Raw genomic sequence first — 20,365 nt, forward strand, 5'->3', positions numbered from 1 at the left:
AGTTCCATCAGGACTGTTTCACTATAAGTTTAAAGGTGCCCAAGTTAAAGCACACATTAAATGTATCCCATGTAGGGGGGTGTCCAGTGGGAAGAACCTCTCCATCTATATACTAAAATTTCTTCAATCAGCTTCTCATAAACTTCAACAGAACTCTAACCTGGTGCTGTTTACCCTGCACATGACCACGCTTTGAACACTTGGTGGACCTTCTTACCAAGTCATTCTTGCAGCCAAGCAAATATTGGATTTGGGAGCTCTGTCAATAAAAAACACAGCACCTGTCCTTTTATAATTTTTTTTTTTTGCATGATCTTGACGTTCGTCCTTAAAGTCTGCTCTATATGTTACTCTACTACAATCACACATACAGTCTACACGACTGATGGAAAAGCTATGGTACTCCTTTCCATTCTGTATGGATTTTTACATCCTGATGTCTGTGCAGCGCTAAAATGTCTAGACAGAACTGAAGCATGTACAGTACACCCTCACTGTAACAATGCCCTGGGGAGCCAAGCCATTTTTTTGGTATATCCAGGGATTTGTTCTAGTGATGAGAGGGTAGGGGAGAGGAAGAGATTCTCCAGCCATGGCTGGGGCAGAGGACTTCTTCAGCCCCAGGGCTGCTGCAGACGCTGACAGTGTTACTCCAGCAGCCTTGGTGCTAGAGGTGGGATCCAGGACCACATTCACTATAGCCCAAATTTCACTATTGCAAAGGGCGTTCTAGCAAGGGTTACCTGTATTCTAACTGTAAGGGACAACAAATACAAGTCAAAGAACTTACCTTCTGTTCAAGTGTGCACAGCATAGAGGTGTAGCAGTTTTCTGGGTGGATCCATAATTTAAAGAAATCTGCCACATGGATTCCTGTCCCTCCCTGTATTCCGTATCAAAATACTTCAAAGCTGATATGCAAGTCTCATTCAGTGCTGTATTTGGGATTATGATGTTGCAGGATATAATAAATCTATCAGTAAATCAAAACAATCTGGGTGCATATTAGAGTTTGCTTATATGTTAGGTTAATTTCTCTTCATAGCTACACGCTGAAGGATTACCACTGTGGGATTCTGAGGACCTTCCTTTTATGAAGAACAGTAAAACTTCCTTTCTTCAAGTAGTAATGACCACAAATCCAAACCATCCTGATTTAATAGAAGGATCACTACTCAAGAGATAAATGAATAACATTTAACTCTCAATTTAAATTAGAAGGATGCAATTTTCATTTATACATCTGACAGTTGTCAGCTAGTTCCTTTTTCAGCAGAAGGGTTTATCCCTCAGCCAATGACTGACAGGTCTCAGTTTTGACTGTACAGATACTAATTAAACAAGGTCTATTGTAAGATGTGTGGACCTTCCTATTTGAAGAGAGCAAATGCTGTGATAAGCTTTTATACATAAACTTGTCTTCCTTGTGTAGAAAGGAACCAAACCAAAATGTAGGGTTATGTGAGATTCCTTCAAGGTCCTTGTCATGGCATTTACTTGGTAAAATTCATTTTGAAGGTGATAAGTTTACTTTGAAATTTTGGTGTTTAGAATGCATGACATCTGGTGACAAAAATGTTAACTTGAACATTTATACCTCAACAAAATGTCTTAGAATTATGTTCATTGTTGTAGGAGCTCCTGCCGCTACATCAGCCTCTACCACAGGTTTTAGTCTAGGGTTCAACAAACCTGCAGGATCGGCCACACCATTTGCTTTGCCTATTACTTCTACCTCAGCAAGTGGCCTCTCACTTTCTTCTGCTCTAACGTCAACTCCTGCAGCAGGTAAGGAAATACTGTTTTGCACTCCGCGCAGCATTTTGCATTGAGGCATATCAAAGTACTTTACAAGCACTCTGAAATAGATGAGCATCCTTACTATTCATATTGTCATTGCCTGCCTTTTACATGGGACTAGTCTGAAACACAGAATTTAAGTGACTGGTTGAGGTTCACTGGTGTTTATGTTAGGAATCCTAGCTTAGATGGGTCAGCAGGTACTATCATTGTTTTAAGCCAAATATTGATTAAATGCTCAGAGTTTCTTTTAATCACCACATCATCTGGTAGTTATAGGTGATGTCTCATCTACACCAGGATTTCTAATGTTGCCAATACCAGTGGAGCTCAATTGTGTTGGCAGTGGTGGGAAATTGTTTTTAAAAATGATCTCCCAAGTGTAGAAAGGGCATCATAATGTTGAAAATGGTCAATGTCTACTGTCAATGAGACAAATGGTTTTGGTACTGTTAAAGGATGATGGAGAATATGTACCTACGGTAAGATGTCCCATGCTTAACATACTAATGTGCAGTTGGCACCTTCTCCATATATGCAGTTTACACAACCATATTTTCCATAATCAAGTTTTCATTGAAAAGCCAGCTACATCAGCTAACCGTATGTGTGTACACCAAAGCTGTTCACCGCACTTGCCCACATTTCGTTTGTCAAGATGCCACAATATTTCATCTCTTATTCTCTGCTTGCTCCAAAAACTCAAATCATCCATTCAAGTAGAAGCTTTAAAGTCACAATCAGCGGTTGTTTTTAGCCTCCACTATGTGAGATACTTCAGTGTTCAGCTGGATCTAGTCATCTTCACCTACATGCCGAACTAAGACCAAGATTCCACTTAGTTTGCAGCAACAGGTACCTAAATTGCGACAGATTCTGCAGCATTCTACTGGAAAGTCTTAAAAAATTTTGGGAGCTTCAGGTAAATGTGTATAAAGGATGTTTTGATTGAATTACATTTTAAAATGAATATTACAGTCAGTACAGTTGACCCCTGTTGGTGATGATTAGGGCCCTACCAAATTCACAGTCCATTTCACAGCCAGCAGGTTTTTAAATTGGTCAGTTTCACAATTTCAGATGTTTACATCTGGAAGTTCACAGTGTTGTAATAGTGGGGGTCCTGACCCAAAATGGGATCATGGAGGGGTTGCAGAGTTGTTGAGCGGGGGGGGGGGGGGGCGGGGTAAGGTGGCGGTCCCAAGATTGCCACCCTCACTTCTGTGCTGACTAGGCAGCAGCCTCAGAGCTTCCTGCAGTTAGAGGAGGTTCCAGGAGGTGGGGGTTGGTAGGATCTCCCCCATACTGCTAGGAATGCCCCATCCAGGGGCTCCTACCTGCTAGTCCAGGACAGTGACAGATTAAGGCAGGGGTCCCCTGGAAATATGGGTGCCCAGCCCCAGAAGAAGCCCCAGGGTGGAAGCCTCAAGCACAGGCAGCCTTGAGTCTTGACTGCCCCAAACCATGGCTGAGGGCAAATCCCTGAGTCCGGGCTGCCCTGAGACTGGGCTGGAGCAGCAAAGGCGCTGCATCTGCTGGGGAGAGTAGAAGCCCCAAGCCCTGGCTGGAGTAGGGTGGAGGGTGCAAAAGCCTTGAGCCTGGGCTGACCTGCCGGGGGAGGGGTGGAAGCCCCAAACATGGGCTGCCTTAGCTGCAGCTGGCAGGCGCAGAAGCCCCTAGCCCCAGACAGAACTGCTGCAGGAGGAAGCTAGGAGCCGAGGGGGAGAAGGGGCAAAATTCCTGATTCCGGGCTGACCTGGCTGGAGCGACGGAGCAGAAGCGCAAAGCTTTGGCTGCGGGGCTGCCCCAATCCTGACTGGACCGGGAGGGGCGGGGGGCCTGAGCCCAGACTGCTCCAGCTGCAGCTGCCAGGAGCAGAAGCCCCCAGCATGGCGGGAGATACTGGGGGAGGAAACCAAGAGCTCAGAGCTGCAGCAGGAGCTGTGGGAGGGGAACGGAAGCCCGAAGCTGCTGCAGTGCAGAAGTGAGGGTGTACCACTCTCATTTCTGTGCTGATTCTGGAGGTAGCTCTGATCTCCCCACCAAGAGCAGCCATGCAGGGGAAGGACAACTCTTACCCCTCCCCAGCATTGCTGGGCTAGCAGCTAGGAGCTCCAGGCTCCCAGCATCAGAGGAGATCAGATTTCATGGGCTGATTTCAGTCTGTGACATGTCCGTGAAATTGGTAGGGTCCTAGTGATGATATTAAATTTAGTTTATTGCTGCAGATTTCATTCAGTGTTAACTTGCCTTTATGATGAATGAGGCAGTTCACACCTGTGAGTAATTATTTTAGGCTGTCTGCAGACTATATAGTCTGTGTATTAAGGATGGTTTCATTCTTCTTTTTAATTTCAGGTTCTACTGGCTTTACATTAAATTTGGGTGGGACAGCTGCCCCAACTACAAGTGCATCCACAGGCCTTTCACTGGGAGGAGCCTTAGCTGGTTTGGGAGGTACGCTCTTCCAGAATGCAACCACAGCAGCAACAGGAAAAATAGTTTTTTTCTTTTCCCACTTCTGTTTCGCAGTGCCGAAACACAAGTAACACCGTGTGGTTACTGTAAAACTTAAATAATTCCGTCTGAAACTTTTGCATTTTCCCTGAATGTTATTGGTTTAGCAAGTAATAAAATACCAGATAATACAATTACCTTCTAAATATTCTACTTCTTCTGCCTTAAATTAATTTAATTTTGGCAGCTTTCTGCAAGAATGTAAGTATTCTTCCATTACACCTCGGGGAATTCTACAACAATGCATGGGTGTGGAATTCATGTCCCCCACAGATTTCTTTGCTTCCCCGCAGAGAAATGACTTTCTGATGGGGAAGCAAAGGGAAGCCACAAGAGCAGTCATGCACCACTCCCCAGCAGCGTCATTGTATTGTTTTGGGTGCCCGGAGCAACCTGCAGAGAGGTAAATCATTGAAGGGCTGGGGATGCTCCAGCCAGTGGCCCCTACCCTGTGCCAGGCTAAGCTGCTCATCCTGGCTGGGCTGGGGAGGACAGAACTTTCTCTTCCTCTGCAAGGAGCAGCCAGAGTTGGGTCAGACCCACCCCCAGAAACTCACTGACTGCAGGAAGCTCCACATAATCCCCCCCCCCCCACACACACACACACACTTCCTTCCCCCATCGCTCCTCAGCCATGGGGCATGGGGAAGGAAACTGCTACCTCATCTGACCAACCCCTGTGCATCCGGATCCACCTCATACCCAGATCACCCCACCAAGCCTCACCACCTGCACCCAGACCCCGCCCCCCGCCACTGTTTTCCCCTCCCCCCCCCGAACCTACACCCTAACAAGCCTTACTCTTTGCATCCAGAGTCCCTCTGCACCCAGACCCCCTTGCAAAGCCCCATCTCCCTGCATCTGGACTCCACCTCTGCACTGAGACCACTCTCTGCACTCTGACCCCCATCCCATCTGCACCTAGGCATCCCTGACTAGCCCTCCTCACTCAGATCCCTGCTCCACTGAATCCCACCAAGCCAGCACCTGGATCCCCCTGCTGAGCATTTCACACCAAGACCCTTCCCCACCCCACCCCCCAAGCCCCAACCCCATTCACCTGGACTCCTCTTCAGAGTCCCATTGTGTCTGCACCCCAGTTCATCCAGATCCGCACCCAGACCCCCCCATCATGCCACCCACATCCAGATTGCCCCACACAGAACCCTATTGCCAAACACCTTGATTTCCTCACACTGAGCCCCTCAATACTTGGATCCTGCTGGGATAAGCCTGCCTGCCTGCCTTCGTCTAGTGTGTTTGGCACAGAGGGGCAAGCCTGGTCCTTGCACTGTGTCAGGGCTGGGTGCAACTTTACCACAAAGTCCATGTTCCAGGTGGGGGTAGGGGCAGGATTATCTCCCACCTCTGTGCAGTCAGTGTCTTGTGCTCCCTACTGCCATGCTGGGGCCTCAACATTTATTTATTGACAAAATGTGCAGAGTTTTGCAGGATTTTAAAATATGTGCAGAATTCTTTTGGTGCAGAATTCCCTCAGAAGTATTGCGTGAAGTAGTTACCATAGCTGCCATAAGGGTATTATGTGATCATAAATGGAAGGGGAGGTGTTCTATAAAATAATCTCTTCATTAATATGTGGTTTGCACTATGAAATGCTTTGAGAACTCTTAGTATAAAATAGTCACCGGTCCCTTTGTTTTAGCAGTGATTTTTGCGAGTGAATTTAGAAAACCTTTGAGCTACAGTAGTGGAACTTTAAATCCCCTTTGTTAGATCAGGACCCTCTCCAGCCCCAATGTCCAGGGACAACAGCATGGAGAAAAACGTAGTATATACCCCTCTATCCTCTGCTGTTAAAAGGGAGCATGCTGTTCCTGGATCCAATGTGGGGTGGAGTGAGGAGCACTCCAATCTTTCATATTATGATATTTTTCCTCTTTTTATTATATTGCAGTAGTGCCTTGTGACTTTAGTCAGGCTTGGGCCTCCAGTGTGCAGGGGTTGTGAAAATACAGGAATTCATTTCTCTATTCTGAAACACTTAGTGTAGTTGCTGTATGGAATGGAGAGCTTTACTTTCTCCCTTTGGCTGATGTGGGAAAGTGAGATCTCTTCATACCCTTTCCTCGCTACTTGGAGAAATGCCTCAAATCGTTACTTTCCTTAAAAACTTCTAGAAAAGGTGATGAGAGATTCTGTCACCCTCCTGTTCACAATCCCCCCAAATAATCATCATAGTCAGCTGTAGGAAGTGGCTAGTTGCTAAGTGACATTTATAAGAATTTTGTACACTGCTTCTCAGAGTCCTGGAAGATAGCCTCTGTGAAACTAACAAGATCTTTTGGTAAACCCTGGTCAATTGCTATATGTTGGCCACTGGCCATACGAAAGACTAATGGCTCAAATTTTCAATGCTGACTGCTTGCTATTTTGCATATAAAATGCAATTAAGTGCGCAATTAAGTGGATATTGCACACTCCTTTCACTGTGTGGAATAATGCTGAAAAATAGTGTATTAATCCTGAGTGAGGCAACATGACACTATGCAGTGATGAGGCAGGTAAAGATGTTAAAATTAGATATTTAGAACATTTAGTTTATAGAAGAAATTGTTTTTCTTCTCTTTACATTATTTTCACTGTACTTCCTTACCCAAATTTAGCTAAACAAATCCTGAAAACAAGATGACTCACATAAATCTAATCACAATATATTGAAGCTAAAACACTAAATTATGTGTTACTGAAATACTTTTTGGGTTATTTGTAGGACTCGGACAGAATGCTCTGAGTTTGACTCTGGGGACGACTTCTGCTCCTTCAGCTACTGTTAATGAAGGTCTTGGTGGCATAGATTTTAGTAGTTCTTCAGATAAAAAGAGTAAGTTGTTGCAATATTGTTTTTCTGTAATTTTTATAAAACCTTGGAAAATATTTGCTATAAAAATTCTGTTTGAAAGCACTTATTTGAAAGATGTAAGTGAGGAGGCATTGATGGCTTGGTTTTTCTAACTCTTAATGGACACTGTAAAAATAAAGTATTTTAAAAATGCTTTAATAATCAAGGGTGGTTTTAAGATTGATAAAGCTAAAAAAGAAGTTATGCAATGTAGTTGTAACCATGTTGGTCTCAGGACATTAAAGAGATATGGTGAGGGAGATAGTATGTTTTATAGGACCATCTTCTATTGGTGAGAGAGACAGAGCTCTTCTTGAGGTCTGGAAAAGGTACTCCCAGCATCACAGCAAACTGCATGGTGGAACAGATTGTTTAGTATATGTAGTTAGCACATGTTGTAAGGCATTGTTTCCCAAACTTGGGACACCAGTTGCACAGGGAAAGCCCCTGGCGGGCCGGGCCAGTTTGTTTACCTGCTGCGTCTGCAGGTCCAACTGATCACAGCTCCCACTGGCCGCGATTCACTGCTCCAGGCCAATGGGAGCTGCTGGAAGTGGCGCAGGCCAAGGGACATACTGGCTGCTGCTTCCAGCAGCCCCCATTGGCATGGAGTAGCGAACCACAGATGGTGGGAACCGCGATCGGCTGGACCTGCGGGCGCTGCAGATAAACACACTGGCCTGGCCTGCCAGCGGCTTTCCCTACACAAGCGGCGTCCCAAGTTTGGGAAACGTTGTTGCAAGGAACCGTTCAAAAGATGAGATGGAGGGCTTAAATTCATTACTCTGCTAGACATAGGCACTGATTTTGTGGGTGCTTAGGGCTGGAGAACCCACAGAAAAATAAAAATAGTGGGTACTCAGTGCCCGCTGTCAGGCCCTGCCAGTCAGCTCCTCCCTCCTGTCCACCACAATCAGCTGTTCAGAGGTGTGCAGGAGGCGCTGGGGGGAAGGTGTGAAGTGAGGGCAGGGAAGGGTACGGGAAGGTGTGGAGTGAGGCCTTAGGGGAAGGGGTGAAGTGGGGGTTGGGCCTTGGGGCGGAGCTGGGGTCAAGCACCCTCGGCGAAATGAGGAAGCCTGGGGAAGTGCTGCTAGACACTAAAAATCACAGATAGAACAGGAACACTAGACCTATGGTTTATTACTACAATCTGAACCACCTAAACTCCTCTCTTTATTCTATAACTGCAGAGGTGTTAACAGGCCATGCTACCTTGAATATTCCCTTACAACATGTGCTAACTACTTATGGTAAACAATCCCTTCCACCTTGCATTTTGAAGTGATGCTGGGAGTACCTTTCCCAGACCTGAAGAAGAGCTCTTTGTGTCTCAAAACCTTCTCTCTCCTTCTCTCTCTCTCTCTCACCAAGAGAAGTTGGTCCAATAAAATATATTACCTCACCCACCTTGTCTCTCTAAAAGAAAAATAGTAATTTACTTTTTGCACTTCTCTTGCTGTGGCAATTTGACTAAGTTTTCAGCTATTTTAACTTGTAGGTTCTTCTGTATAAATACAGTGGAGCAATATTTTGCTAGCAAACTTGGGGTAATGCAATGCCTCTGGGTGGATTGTTGGCAGCAAGGATCAAACTTGGTATCTCTGAGTCTAAAAGTATGAATCCCTTCAGGTCTGTTGCCTCAAAGGCTGTGTCAGGCTCGCACATGTCCACAATGTACTCTGACCACTTGGGAGCGCAGGGGATTAGAGTTAAGACTATAAGTGTGTGTTACAAATGCAAAGAACCTGTTTGAAAGCAACTTTCTTTCATTGCAATGAATTTTAAGTCATGGAAGCATTTCCATGGGTTTATGTAAGTCTCCTACAAAGTTGATTAAAATAGTCTGTAATCTTCTTACTGTCTTTCTAATACTTTAACGTAATATACTTTTTAATTTTCTTAATAAAATATTATATCAAAAGCAGTTTAAAAAAAGTACTTTTGTGGTTACAGTATACTTTTTGCCAATTAGTAAGTAATGTTTATGGTGTTGATATGAGCATACATTAAGGGGGTTTGGTCTTCCACTTCCCATGTCAGACATAGCTAAACTAGTTATTCCCAGAGTTTTAAAGCAAAGATGATGCATTTTCTTCAGTGTTCACATTATAGTTGAGTAATCCCTTGTTTTTTGTGGGGAGAGGGTAGTTAAGAGCAGTTGTTCAGGGTAGCTATTTCAAAGGCTGGAATAGTAGAATAGCAGATTAGAAACCATATAAAATCCACCCTTGTGAGTCTTACTTGAGCCAGCAGAATGGTATGTGTTGCATGTTTTGTGAAAGAAGACTTTGCTATAGGAATGTACTGGTATAGTGGGAGATGTGGAGGAGGCCTATCACTTAAGAGCCATATAATTACCTATTACCATAATATCTGAGTGCCTCAGAATTATTAATGAGTTTTTACCTCTCAACATCACCGTGCGGTAGGGAAGTATTATCTCGTTTTTACACATGAGGAACTGAGGCACAGAGAGACTAAGTGACTCGTCTGTGGTCATCCAGGAGGTCTCTTGTGAAGCAAAGCATTGGACCATAGTTTCCAGAGTCTCAGGGTAGTGCCTTCTCTGCCAAACCATCATTCCTGTTCAGGAGATCCTTGTCTGTAAAGTGCCATGTACCACAATGATGCTGTCTAAATAAGAGAGACTGTAAGTGGTGGGGGGCAGGGAATAGAAACCTGTAATGAAAGAGGAGGGGAAGAGTCAATTACATTTTCTTCCAATGGGGCTGACCTAATGCCCTGAGCCAACATGCACAAAGGTGAGTGATAGTCATCAGTCCTTCCCCCTAAAACGTCTTAAGGCTTATTTTGCTTGACAGTTGTTCAAGGTATCAATTCTTATATAAAATTATCTGTATCTTCTAGGTGATAAAACAGGAACAAGACCAGAGTAAGTGTGTTTAGTATTCCTCTTTACGTTCCAGAGGTTCTTAGAAAATAGTGAAGCTTTAAAATGTTTCTCCTATTTTGTTTCTTTGGCCTTTAAAAATGCCTGTATACTGTGAAGATGTAATTATCACTGTTAAATACATTAAGGGATTTGACTGTTCTGATGAAATTTTGTAGGACTCAAATAGGTGGAGAGGGGATCACTGTCCCAATAACCACAAAATACAGATCCGGTGTTTCTGGTTATTACTAATTAGTTTGTAATAGCACCAAAAGTGTGCTAGATGCTTTCCAAATGCAGAGGGGGCATGGTCCCTTTCTAGAGGCATATGTAACCTTAAATTCACTTAGTTTAGCTTCATGTAGAAGACTGTATTTAATAGCTGGAGTTGAGAACAGAGAGAGAGGACTCTTGTGGTCTCTCTGTTCCTGACTCTCTTGCAGACTCGTTACGTGGTTTTTGGAAAATCTCATGATACTCATCTGTAAAATTAAACTCCTGCAAAACACTGAAGAAGTTGGTCCAATCAGATATTACCTCACCCATCGTATCTCAGTGAAGAATTAAGTAAGTTGGTGCAGTTCTTCACAACTGGTTTTATAAAAGGAAATTCAAATCATTATTACTTACTATAGCATTCATAAATTAGATACATACTTGAACAGCAGAATGAATATTTACAGCTTTTTGACTGTTTAGTAAGGGGGTAAAGTTGTTTAAAAGTACTCTGTGTCTATGTGTGCATGTGTTATCTTTTGACAGAGATAGTAAAGCACTGAAGGATGAAAATCTACCTCTACTAATCTGTCAAGATGTAGAAAATCTCCAGTAAGTATTTTCCTTATGCTAGTTGGGATAACCAAATAATTATGTTGTCATGCTTTAAAGTAACAAGTGGTTTAATCACACTTTTAAAAATTGTTTTATATAGTGAGGATACACTGCTGTCTTTTGAAGGTACAAGATATTTAGAGGAGTTATCTTTTGTTGAAGTTCCAGTTTTAGAATGTTGGGGGTGATGGTGAAATTATAGTATATTGCAGTTCTGTAAAAGAGGCAAAAGCCAAAATTATCACTCAATATTGGTGGTTTGGGATTTCATCAAGATTAATTTTATTTTTATTAAAACAATACTCAAGAGGTAAAACAATTGTGTGCTTTAAATGTAACAAATTAAACTTCTCCTTCCAACTTTTTTTCAGGAAATTTGTGAAAGAACAAAAACAAGTGCAGGAAGAAATTAGTAGAATGTCTTCCAAAGCAATGCTTAAAGTACAGGAAGATATTAAAGCTTTGAAACAGCTTTTGTCAGTGGCTGCTAGTGGACTACAGAGAAACACTCTTAATATTGACAAATTGAAAATGGAAACTGCCCAGGTATGTTAACGGACAAGTATCATTTTATTAGCTCAAATCAGCAAGCATATGATTTCACAAAAGGTGAGAGATATTCAATGTTGTCAATCACTCTAATATTAGAAGCTCAAATTTGTGTATTGACCAGAAAATAGAATCTTAGACTTTCAGGTCAGAAGGGACCATTATAATCATCTAGTCTGACCTCCTGCACAACACAGGCTGCAAAATCACACCCACCCACTCCTTTATCAAACCCCTAACCTATATCTGAGCTACTGAAGTCCTCAAATTGTGATTTAAAGACTTCAAAGTGCAGAGAATCCACCAGCATGTGATCTGTGCCCCACGCTGCAGAGGAAGGCGGAAAACCCCCAGGGCCTCTGCCAATGTGCCCTGGAGGAAAATTCCTTCCTGACCCCAAATATGGCAATCAGCTAAATCCTGAGCATGTGGGCAAGACTCACCAGCCAGACACCCAGGAAAGAATTCTCTGTAGTAACTTGGATCCCACCCAAAATAATTTTACAAATGAAGGGTTGGATCACTTCTTGTAAATCTTAAGGATATATCTACCCAATAAAGAAAAACCAATGGCTGGCCTGTGCCAGCCGACTGAGGGTGGTGGGTCTGGACTATAATGAGGTGTTTCATTGCAGTATACAGTGTTTGGCTCAGGCTGGAGTCAAGGTTCAAGGACCGTGCAGGGTGGGAGGGTTCTAGGGTTGGGCTCCAGCCTTAGCCAGGAAGTCTACATAGCAATGAAACAGTCCTGCAGCCTGAGACCTGCAAGCCCGAGTCGGCTGGCACAAGCTAGCCGTGGATTTTTCCTCGCTATGTAGACATACCCTGAGATTCCCAAGAGAAGAACACTTAAAATAGAAATCCTATAATCACTTGTATAGTCAGATGTAGGGATATTAATTACGAAGTCAGTAAAGCAGCAGTAAAAATTGAATATTCTTCATTAAAAGCATGGCACTTAAGTCTGGATCTAGTTTATTTTGTCACCTTCTTATATTGCTCACTTGAGAAATATTTCTGCAGGGCAGTGTCTCTTAGTATAAAAGCGAATTAGAGATCATGTTTTGATTACCCTAAGTGGAAGCAAACAAAATAAATTGAATCTGCATTTTCTTTCATGTTTGAGATTTCATAAAATCTAATTATCACTGTAAACATTAGACTTCAATAAATATGGCATTTTCAAATCAATCTGGAATGACACAGGAATACCTTATCTTCTGTTTGTTAGCAGTTGTGAGAGCTAGAAATAACTTCCTTGCTGTCAAGCTAGTTTGTGGTCTGCTCAATCCCAGCTTACTAGTATCTATTCTTTTCAGTCGCTGAAGGTTCTAGGTTGTAAGAAAGCAATGAAATAAAACACAAGTGTTTAGATAGTTTTCACTTTGTCTTGCAATTGGACATTGTTCTATTCAAGGTAAACGCTGCTAGCCTCTAAAGCGCTTCCTTAAATTTAGAGTTAAAGGAACTGTAGCACTTTATTTTCCACTACACTCTTCAGGATTTTGCTTGTTTTGCTACTACTAATTGTGGTATGTAACCTATCACTTAAATCAGCCTCTGAACTAGATGACTGTAGGATAGCTAATGTAATGCCAATTTTAAAAACATCTCCAGAGGAAATGCTGGCTGTTACTGAAATTAAGCTTATTGACTTGTATCTGGCAAATTGGTTGAAACTATAACAGAATTATCAGTTGCATACATGAACACAGAATGTTGTGGAGGAGTCAGTATGCCTTTTGTAAAGGGAGATGATGCCTGGCCAATCTATTAAAGATTTTTGAGGGTGTCAGCAAATATGTGGACATGGGTGATGCACTGGATATATTTACTAGAACTTTCAGGAAGCTTTTAACAAGTTCCCTCACAAAATGCTCTTAAGTAAAGTAAGCGGTCATGGGATCAGAGGGAAGATTGTCTCATGGATCAGTAAGTGGTTAAAAGACAGGAAACAAAGGATAGGAATAAATTATCAGGTTTTCAGATTGGAGAGAGGTTAATAGCAGAGTCGTCCCCCCCAGGATCTGTACTGAGACAGATGCTGTTCAATATATTCATAAATTATTTGAAAAAGGTAAACAATGAGGTGGCAAAATTTGCAGATGATACAAGATTATTCAAAGTAATTAAGTTCAAAGCAGACTGTAAAGACTTGCAAAGGGATTTCACAAAACTGGGTGATGGAGCAACAAAATGGCAGATGAAATTCAGTGTGGATAAATGCAAAGTAATGTACATTGGGGGAAAAATCGCAACTCCACATACGAAATGATAGGATCTAAATTAGCTACTACCACTCAAGAAAAATATGTTGGAGTCATGGTGGATAGTTCTCTGAAAGCATCTTCTCAATGTGCAGCAGCAGTCAAAAAAGCAAACAATGTTAGGAACCATTAGGAAAGGGACAGATAATAAGACAGAAAATATCATAATGCCACTATATAAATCCATGGTACACCCATACCAGGTCTGGTTGCCTCATCTCAAAAAAGATATTATTGGAAAATATAGAGAAAGGCAACAAAAATGATTAGGGATATGGAACTGCTTCCATATGAGAGATTAAAAAGACTGGGACTGTTCATCTTGGAAAAGAGATGATCATGGGGGGGGGCGCAATATGATAAAGTCTATAAAATTGTGAAAGGTGTGGAGAAAGTGAATAGCGATGTGTTAGTTACCCTTTCACATAACACAAGAACAACCTGGGGTCACCCAATGAAATTAATAGCAACAGTTTTAAAACAAAAGGAAAATGCTTCTTCACACATTGCAGTCAACCTGGGAAACTTGTTGCCATAGGATGTTTAAAGGCCAAAAGTATAACTATGTTCAAAAAAGAATTAGATACGTTCCTGTAGTATATGTCCATCAATGACTATTAGCCAAGATGGTCAGAGACTCAACCCCATACTCTGGGTGTCCTTAAGCCTCTAAGTGCCAGAAGTGGATGGATCTCTCAGTAATTGTCCTGGCTTATTCATTCCCTCTGGAGCATCTGGTATTGGCTTCTGTTTGAAGACTGGATACTGCACTAGATGGACCAGTGGTCTGATGCAGTATGGCTGTTCTTATGAAACCAGTCTGCATGTGATTTGTACTCTAAAATAAAAATGATGCTAATCCTATGTCTTGTAATAAAGTACTTTCTTCAGCTATAAAATAATAGTGGTTTCTAAAAGTTCAGTGATATGTTCCCATAGAAGAATACAGTGAATACAATTTTTTTCTTCTGCTTCCACAGGGGTGTGTTTTCAGATGTTGACTAGTCAAAACAGCTACAATAAACAAGTCCAGAACTAGATAACTATAGTAATAAGAATTTTTTGTTATTAGAAGGTACTACAGTCAAATCACAGAAGTGTGTATCCTGTGATTATAATACTCTGGGAAGTCCGTCAGGAAGGATTTAGTGGAAATGTTAAAAATAAATAAATAAATTGTAAACTATTGGCTGTGCTCTTTTAAAAATAGACAATTGTGTAATCTGTTCTCCTGTTTCTTCCTTTTAGGTGTGCTATTTCCTCCCATTCCCCTAATCTTCTCTATTGAAGTCTAGGAACAAATGTAAAATTATTTTAGATGAAGTGGAAATTAAAGTTTAGTTGTGATAGTATAGTACAGCATTTCCTAAACTTTTGAAAACTGAATCCCCTTTCAGGAGAGTGAAACCAGTTGTTCCCTCTTCAGCATTGCTATGCGTTGTGTTAAAGTCCTGTCCATCTTAATATATGTGTCTTTGGCAACCCCAGTCCCTGACATTCCAGGTTTTGAAAATATCTCATTTAGCAGATTTATACATCCATACCTGAAGGTTTAACGTTAATTAAACACTGCATGCCAAAAACACATCCAAGGAAAGAGCCCTCTGTGAAGAAGTAGTAGCGTTAGATTTTTTTTTTCTTCAGAATTCATCTTTCTATAGAACTATAGCATGTAGTCCTTTGTTTTATTCACGTCATTTGCTTATTTAGGAACTGAAGAATGCAGAAATAGCATTAAGAACACAGAAAACTCCTCCTGGTCTTCAACATGAAAATTCAGCCCCAGCAGAGTAAGTTACTGTATCTAACAGAAACTTGTATTTACCATCAAAAATACATTACTATCTGTCTTATAAATAATTTGTACATTGCAATGTGTAATCTATTACTCCTTTGATAGAGGCATCTGATAATATTTAAGTATACTTATAAAAACATAGCACATTAAATAATTAAAATCACAAATTGACCCAGCATCAGAGGATTCAAACATGGCATCCTGTCCCCTACATTGGCCAGCAGTGGAGAGGAAACCATCTTTATTTTGTTTCCCTTTAAAATGTGAACTGTATACTGTTTTATGCTAATCTGTTTTAACATTTTGTTCTATGCCTTACTGCATGTACTACATGTTTTACTGAACAAAAGTAACAGTTAAAAGTCAATCTTAACAGATTCATACATCACCTTCAGGCAGAGGAAACACATGTTCTCTAGCACTGGAAGAAGAGTAATATAGAATATGCTTACTGGAATAGTGACCACTGCTTAAAATTATATTGATAAGTCTTGCAGTTGGTGTAGACCTAACTAGTAAAAATGAAGCTGCAAAGGAGGGAAATTCAACCAATGTGATCTGTTTCTTCTATTCCAGCTACTTCAGGATCTTGGTTGAACAGTTTGAAGTACAGCTGCAGCACTACAGACAGCAAATTGAAGAACTGGAAAATCATCTTGCCACGCAAGCAAACAATTCACATATAACTCCACAAGGTAAAAAGTTCAATTTTAATGTTTTTACAGAAATTCTTAAATAGTGGGGGGAGGGGGAAAGCATATTAGTTACTTTACTCTTTAACTATCAGGGTTCCTTAGTTAACTTTCAGAAATTATTGTTCATATGGATGTTGAAGTCACCCAATACAGTAAGTTTTAGGAACTTAAGCACCAGCTCAGACAACTTTGACAGGAAGCCTGGGGCCTGAATTCCTGCTTTAATCTGTCTTGGGACTTGCCCCAGGTGGATAAACTGAAAGCATTTCAGTTTTGTTTAGGAAGAGACCTGCATCTGAAATATTGTGCAAAAACACAGCTATCCTACTTATTTGACCTCTCTGGCTTACTCAGAAGAATGCCCCTGTGGACAGAGCTAGATTAACGTTGGTCCTGTGGTTATATCTAGTCATGTCTTGGAACTACACACAGGATTGAGGGCTTTCTCTGTGGCTACATCATGGATGGTTAACTTTTTAGTGAACTTTGAATATTCAGAGTCATGAAATTTTGGGTTTTAAATAAGCATTCACAAATGCAAGAAAATTTGACTCATTTTAATGCATCTTTTATTGGTATTGACAAGACATACTGGCCAATAGAGCTAAAATTTGGGCAGGTGGAATTCAAGTACGAGGAGAAATAGGCAAAATGTTGCGAATATCATTCCCAAACATAATTCTGTCCATTGTTCACTTGTTAATAAGTCCAGACTCCTCTTTAAATAGAAAATATTACTTTACTCTCATACAGCTCCTTTTGTTTGTTTTACAGGAAATTTAGTGTGTTTTATTTTTTTCTTCATAGGTTTGCAGCAAGTTACATCATAGAGCTGGTTGTTTTACCCTTTTTGCAGTATAAATACTAAATTAATTAATTTGTCTCACTATTGCAGTAAGATTATGAATTTATTTGCTGATAAACATGTTTTACAGATTTGTCTATGGCTATGCAGAAAATTTATCAAACATTTGTAGCTCTAGCTGCACAACTTCAATCAATACATGAAAATGTAAAGGTAGGTTATACTTCCAAGAATAATATTTTCATATGTATTTCAGAATCAGAAACACTGCAGGCCATTATTCATGTCAACGTTTCTATAACACTTCGCCTTTCTGTTTTTTTAAACAGAGTTGATTTAAACTATTCATTTAAGCTTTTTAAAGTGATGCTGCTAAATAAAAAGTTCATTCTCTAATGTGAGAGCTGGAACATATCTGGTTCAAGCAATGAGATTGGCTGGCTTAAACTATTTGTTATAAAAGTGGCAGGAGCGGTGACTGCTGTATTTTAAGGTTACATAATATTTTCCATTTATTCCAATGTCTTTTCAATTGCTCGTAACTTTTTGAAATTTTGGGGGCGGACATTTTCTATACTTGCTGTTTGCCCAATGAGTGTGTGTTTGGTTTTTTTTTTGACAATTCAAGCACAAATGAGTTAATCATTTGAATATGAGCAGAATCGGGGAAGATACAGCTTTCCAGTTATAAAGTAATTTTGCAAAATAGCCCTTGAGTGTTGTGTTTAAAACAGCATTCTGGTTGAGATTCAGTGGCTTCTTTAGTACAGCCTCTGCACGCCCAAAATAAAAAAAGTATGCAATGTGGCCTATTCTCATTCGTACCCACGAAAAGATTTTTTTAGGTCAGTAGAGAAGACTGCAGTAAGACAATTCTCACATTGTGAAATTTGAGGAATTTACACATCCTTGTTGCGATTGGGACTGTGTCTGTACAACTTGTGAATTCTCTATGAAATTTTGAACTCTTGTGCCAGGCTGTAAATTTCATTTTGAGTGTGCAGCCTTTTACCTACTCTGTGATCTGTTTGCCTGCATGTTGGGTTGAGATTCCAGAGGCCGGTGGTAAAAGCATAACAAAATAGTCGTTCTGCTGAAGTGCTCTTCATTGAAATGTAATTGCTCAATAGGCTAGCTCCTCATACCCAGGGGAACTCCTGTGTAAAGGGAGATGATGCCATGGCAATGAAATTAGGGGGCAAGGGTTTGTGCTCATGGGGAAGCTGGCAGGGATGTCACATGATAAAGGAGGGGCTAAAAGATTTAAAAGCGTAGAAGCTGGTCTGATCAGAAGCCATTTTTCTCTAGTCCATGAGGGAGAGACCAGCAGCTTAATTGCTGATCACTAGAGCCCTGCAAATCTGCGGATATCCGCTTTGTATCCACAGATGCAGATACCCACAGACCATTTTTTCAGATCACAGCACGGTTGTGGATACAAATTTTGTATCCACACAGGGCTCTGCAGCCAGGGCCGCACGGGGGGGGGCAAGTGGGGCAATTTGCTCCACAGGGGCCCCCATGAGAACGACTGAGGCTCCTGCCCCAGCCCGACCCCGCCTCCGCCCCTCTCCCGGAGCCTCAGCGCATCCAGGAGCATCCCTGAACAGCGCTGCAGCAAGGCTCCGGCAGGTCTTGAGCTCCTCCCAGCTCAGAGCCGTGTGGTAAGGGGGTGGGGCTGCAAGCTCCAGGCTGAGTGGCTCCTCCCCTTACCATGCGGCTCTGAGCGGGGAGGGGCTCAGGCCCCGCCGGAGCCACGCTGTGCTGATGTTCAGGGATGCTCCCGAATGTGACGTGCTGAGGCGCCGGGTGACTGGGGAGCTGGGGATAAGAGGCTGGGGATGAGGCTGAGGAGTTGGATAAGGGGCAGGGAGTCCCAGGGACAGGGAGGGGGCAGAGGTTGGGGGGGGCGGACAGGGAACGGGGAGGGGGTTAGATTGTGGATGTTCCAGGGGTCTGTCAGGACTCAGCCGGGCAATCAGGGAGCAAGGGTGGGGTCCCGGGGTGGTGGTTGGGGAGAGTCTCTGGGGGAGGTGAGGGGACAAGGAGCAGGATGGGTCCGGGGATTCTGAGAGGGGGATGGGCAGTTGAGGGACAGGAAGTGGGTAGGGGTTGGATAGGGGGCAGGGAGTTCCAGGGACAGTCAGGGCACAGGGAAGGGGGCAGAGGCTGGGGGGGACGGTCAGCGGACGGGGAAGGGGGGGGTTGGATTGTGGGTGTTCCGGGGATCTGTCAGGACTCAGTGCGGGGGTAGATAGGGGTCGCGGCAGTCGGAACAGGGAGCAGGGGTGGGGTCTTGGAGTGGTGGGGGAGGGTGGGGTCTCTGGGGGAGGTGAGGGGACAAGGAGCAGGATGGATCGGGGATTCTGAGGGGGGTGGCAATTGGGGGACAGGAAGTGGGTGGGGGTTGGACAGGGGGCAGGGCCAGGCTGTTTGGGAGGCACAGTCTTCCCTACCCTAAAGCTCATTCAGCAGTTTGAGGCTTGCAAAGAGCCAAGCTGTTTGCTTTTCCATTAGGACTTCCATCCTTTCACTTCTCAAATGCCAAATTATAGTCTATATTTAATTTCAGTGCCATAGGGAGATTAATGTCAGGGGAGGGTAGCTTCATTTAAAATTAGCCACTGGGGCAGGGATCACATGAGAAGAGCAACATCCTACACCACCTAACTCTTTCACAACCCTACCAAGGGAGACCCCCCCCCACCACCACCACCATTTCCTGAGGCTTCAGAGGGGTTAATTCAGTGGTTCTCAAACTTTTGTCCTGGTGACCCCTTTCACATAGCAAACCTCTGAGCACGACCCCTCCCCCCTTATATAAAAAAGTGTTTTTAAATTTATATTTAACATTATTATAAATGCTGGAGGCAAAACGGGGTTTGAGGTGGAGGCTGACGGCTTGCGACTCCCAGTAATAACCTCTTGACCCCCTGAGGGGTCCTGACCCCCTGTTTGAGAACCTCTGGGTTAATTTAACGTTAGCACCCTGTGTCCGTTCACATGCATATGCTATTTTGAGCATTTCAGTTTTCACAACATAGACTCATCCCAGATTCTGGAACAAGCTCAAATGCTCAGTTCGTGGAGTATGTACATAAACTATACTAAAGACAAACAGTAACCTTCTCCAGTTTGTGAGGGACCCCATGGAGCCAGTCTCTAGGAAACAGATAAATGAATGGAAGTTAAGTCATTAATGGCTATTATCCAGGATGGATAAGGAATGGTGTTCCTAGCCTCTGTTTGTCAGAGGGTGAAGATGGTTGGCAGGAGAAAGATCACTTGATCATTACCTGTTAGGTTCACTCCCTCTGGGGCACCTGGCATTGGCCATTGTCGGTAGACAG

At 42.5% G+C, this 20,365-nt stretch overlaps 1 protein-coding gene across 2 annotated transcripts in view; it reads left to right on the top strand.

The window, feature by feature from the left end:
- Positions 1 to 20,365, top strand: part of NUP58 (nucleoporin 58) — a 53,598-nt gene that overhangs the window by 6,896 nt on the left and 26,337 nt on the right. Inside the window, exons 4-12 of one of the 2 annotated variants that reach the window (XM_030562261.1) lie at positions 1,636 to 1,788; positions 4,159 to 4,257; positions 7,049 to 7,159; positions 10,046 to 10,070; positions 10,833 to 10,898; positions 11,273 to 11,447; positions 15,428 to 15,507; positions 16,092 to 16,210; positions 17,146 to 17,228. In XM_030562261.1, coding sequence (XP_030418121.1) covers positions 1,636 to 1,788; positions 4,159 to 4,257; positions 7,049 to 7,159; positions 10,046 to 10,070; positions 10,833 to 10,898; positions 11,273 to 11,447; positions 15,428 to 15,507; positions 16,092 to 16,210; positions 17,146 to 17,228 — 911 coding nt within the window. Of the gene's footprint in view, positions 1 to 1,635; positions 1,789 to 4,158; positions 4,294 to 7,048; positions 7,160 to 10,045; positions 10,071 to 10,832; positions 10,899 to 11,272; positions 11,448 to 15,427; positions 15,508 to 16,091; positions 16,211 to 17,145; positions 17,229 to 20,365 lie in introns of both variants that reach the window. The other variant, XM_030562268.1, reaches the window with a different exon arrangement.

Source organism: Gopherus evgoodei, chromosome 1 (genome assembly GCF_007399415.2).
Source record: "Gopherus evgoodei ecotype Sinaloan lineage chromosome 1, rGopEvg1_v1.p, whole genome shotgun sequence".
Classification (NCBI taxonomy): domain Eukaryota; kingdom Metazoa; phylum Chordata; order Testudines; family Testudinidae; genus Gopherus; species Gopherus evgoodei.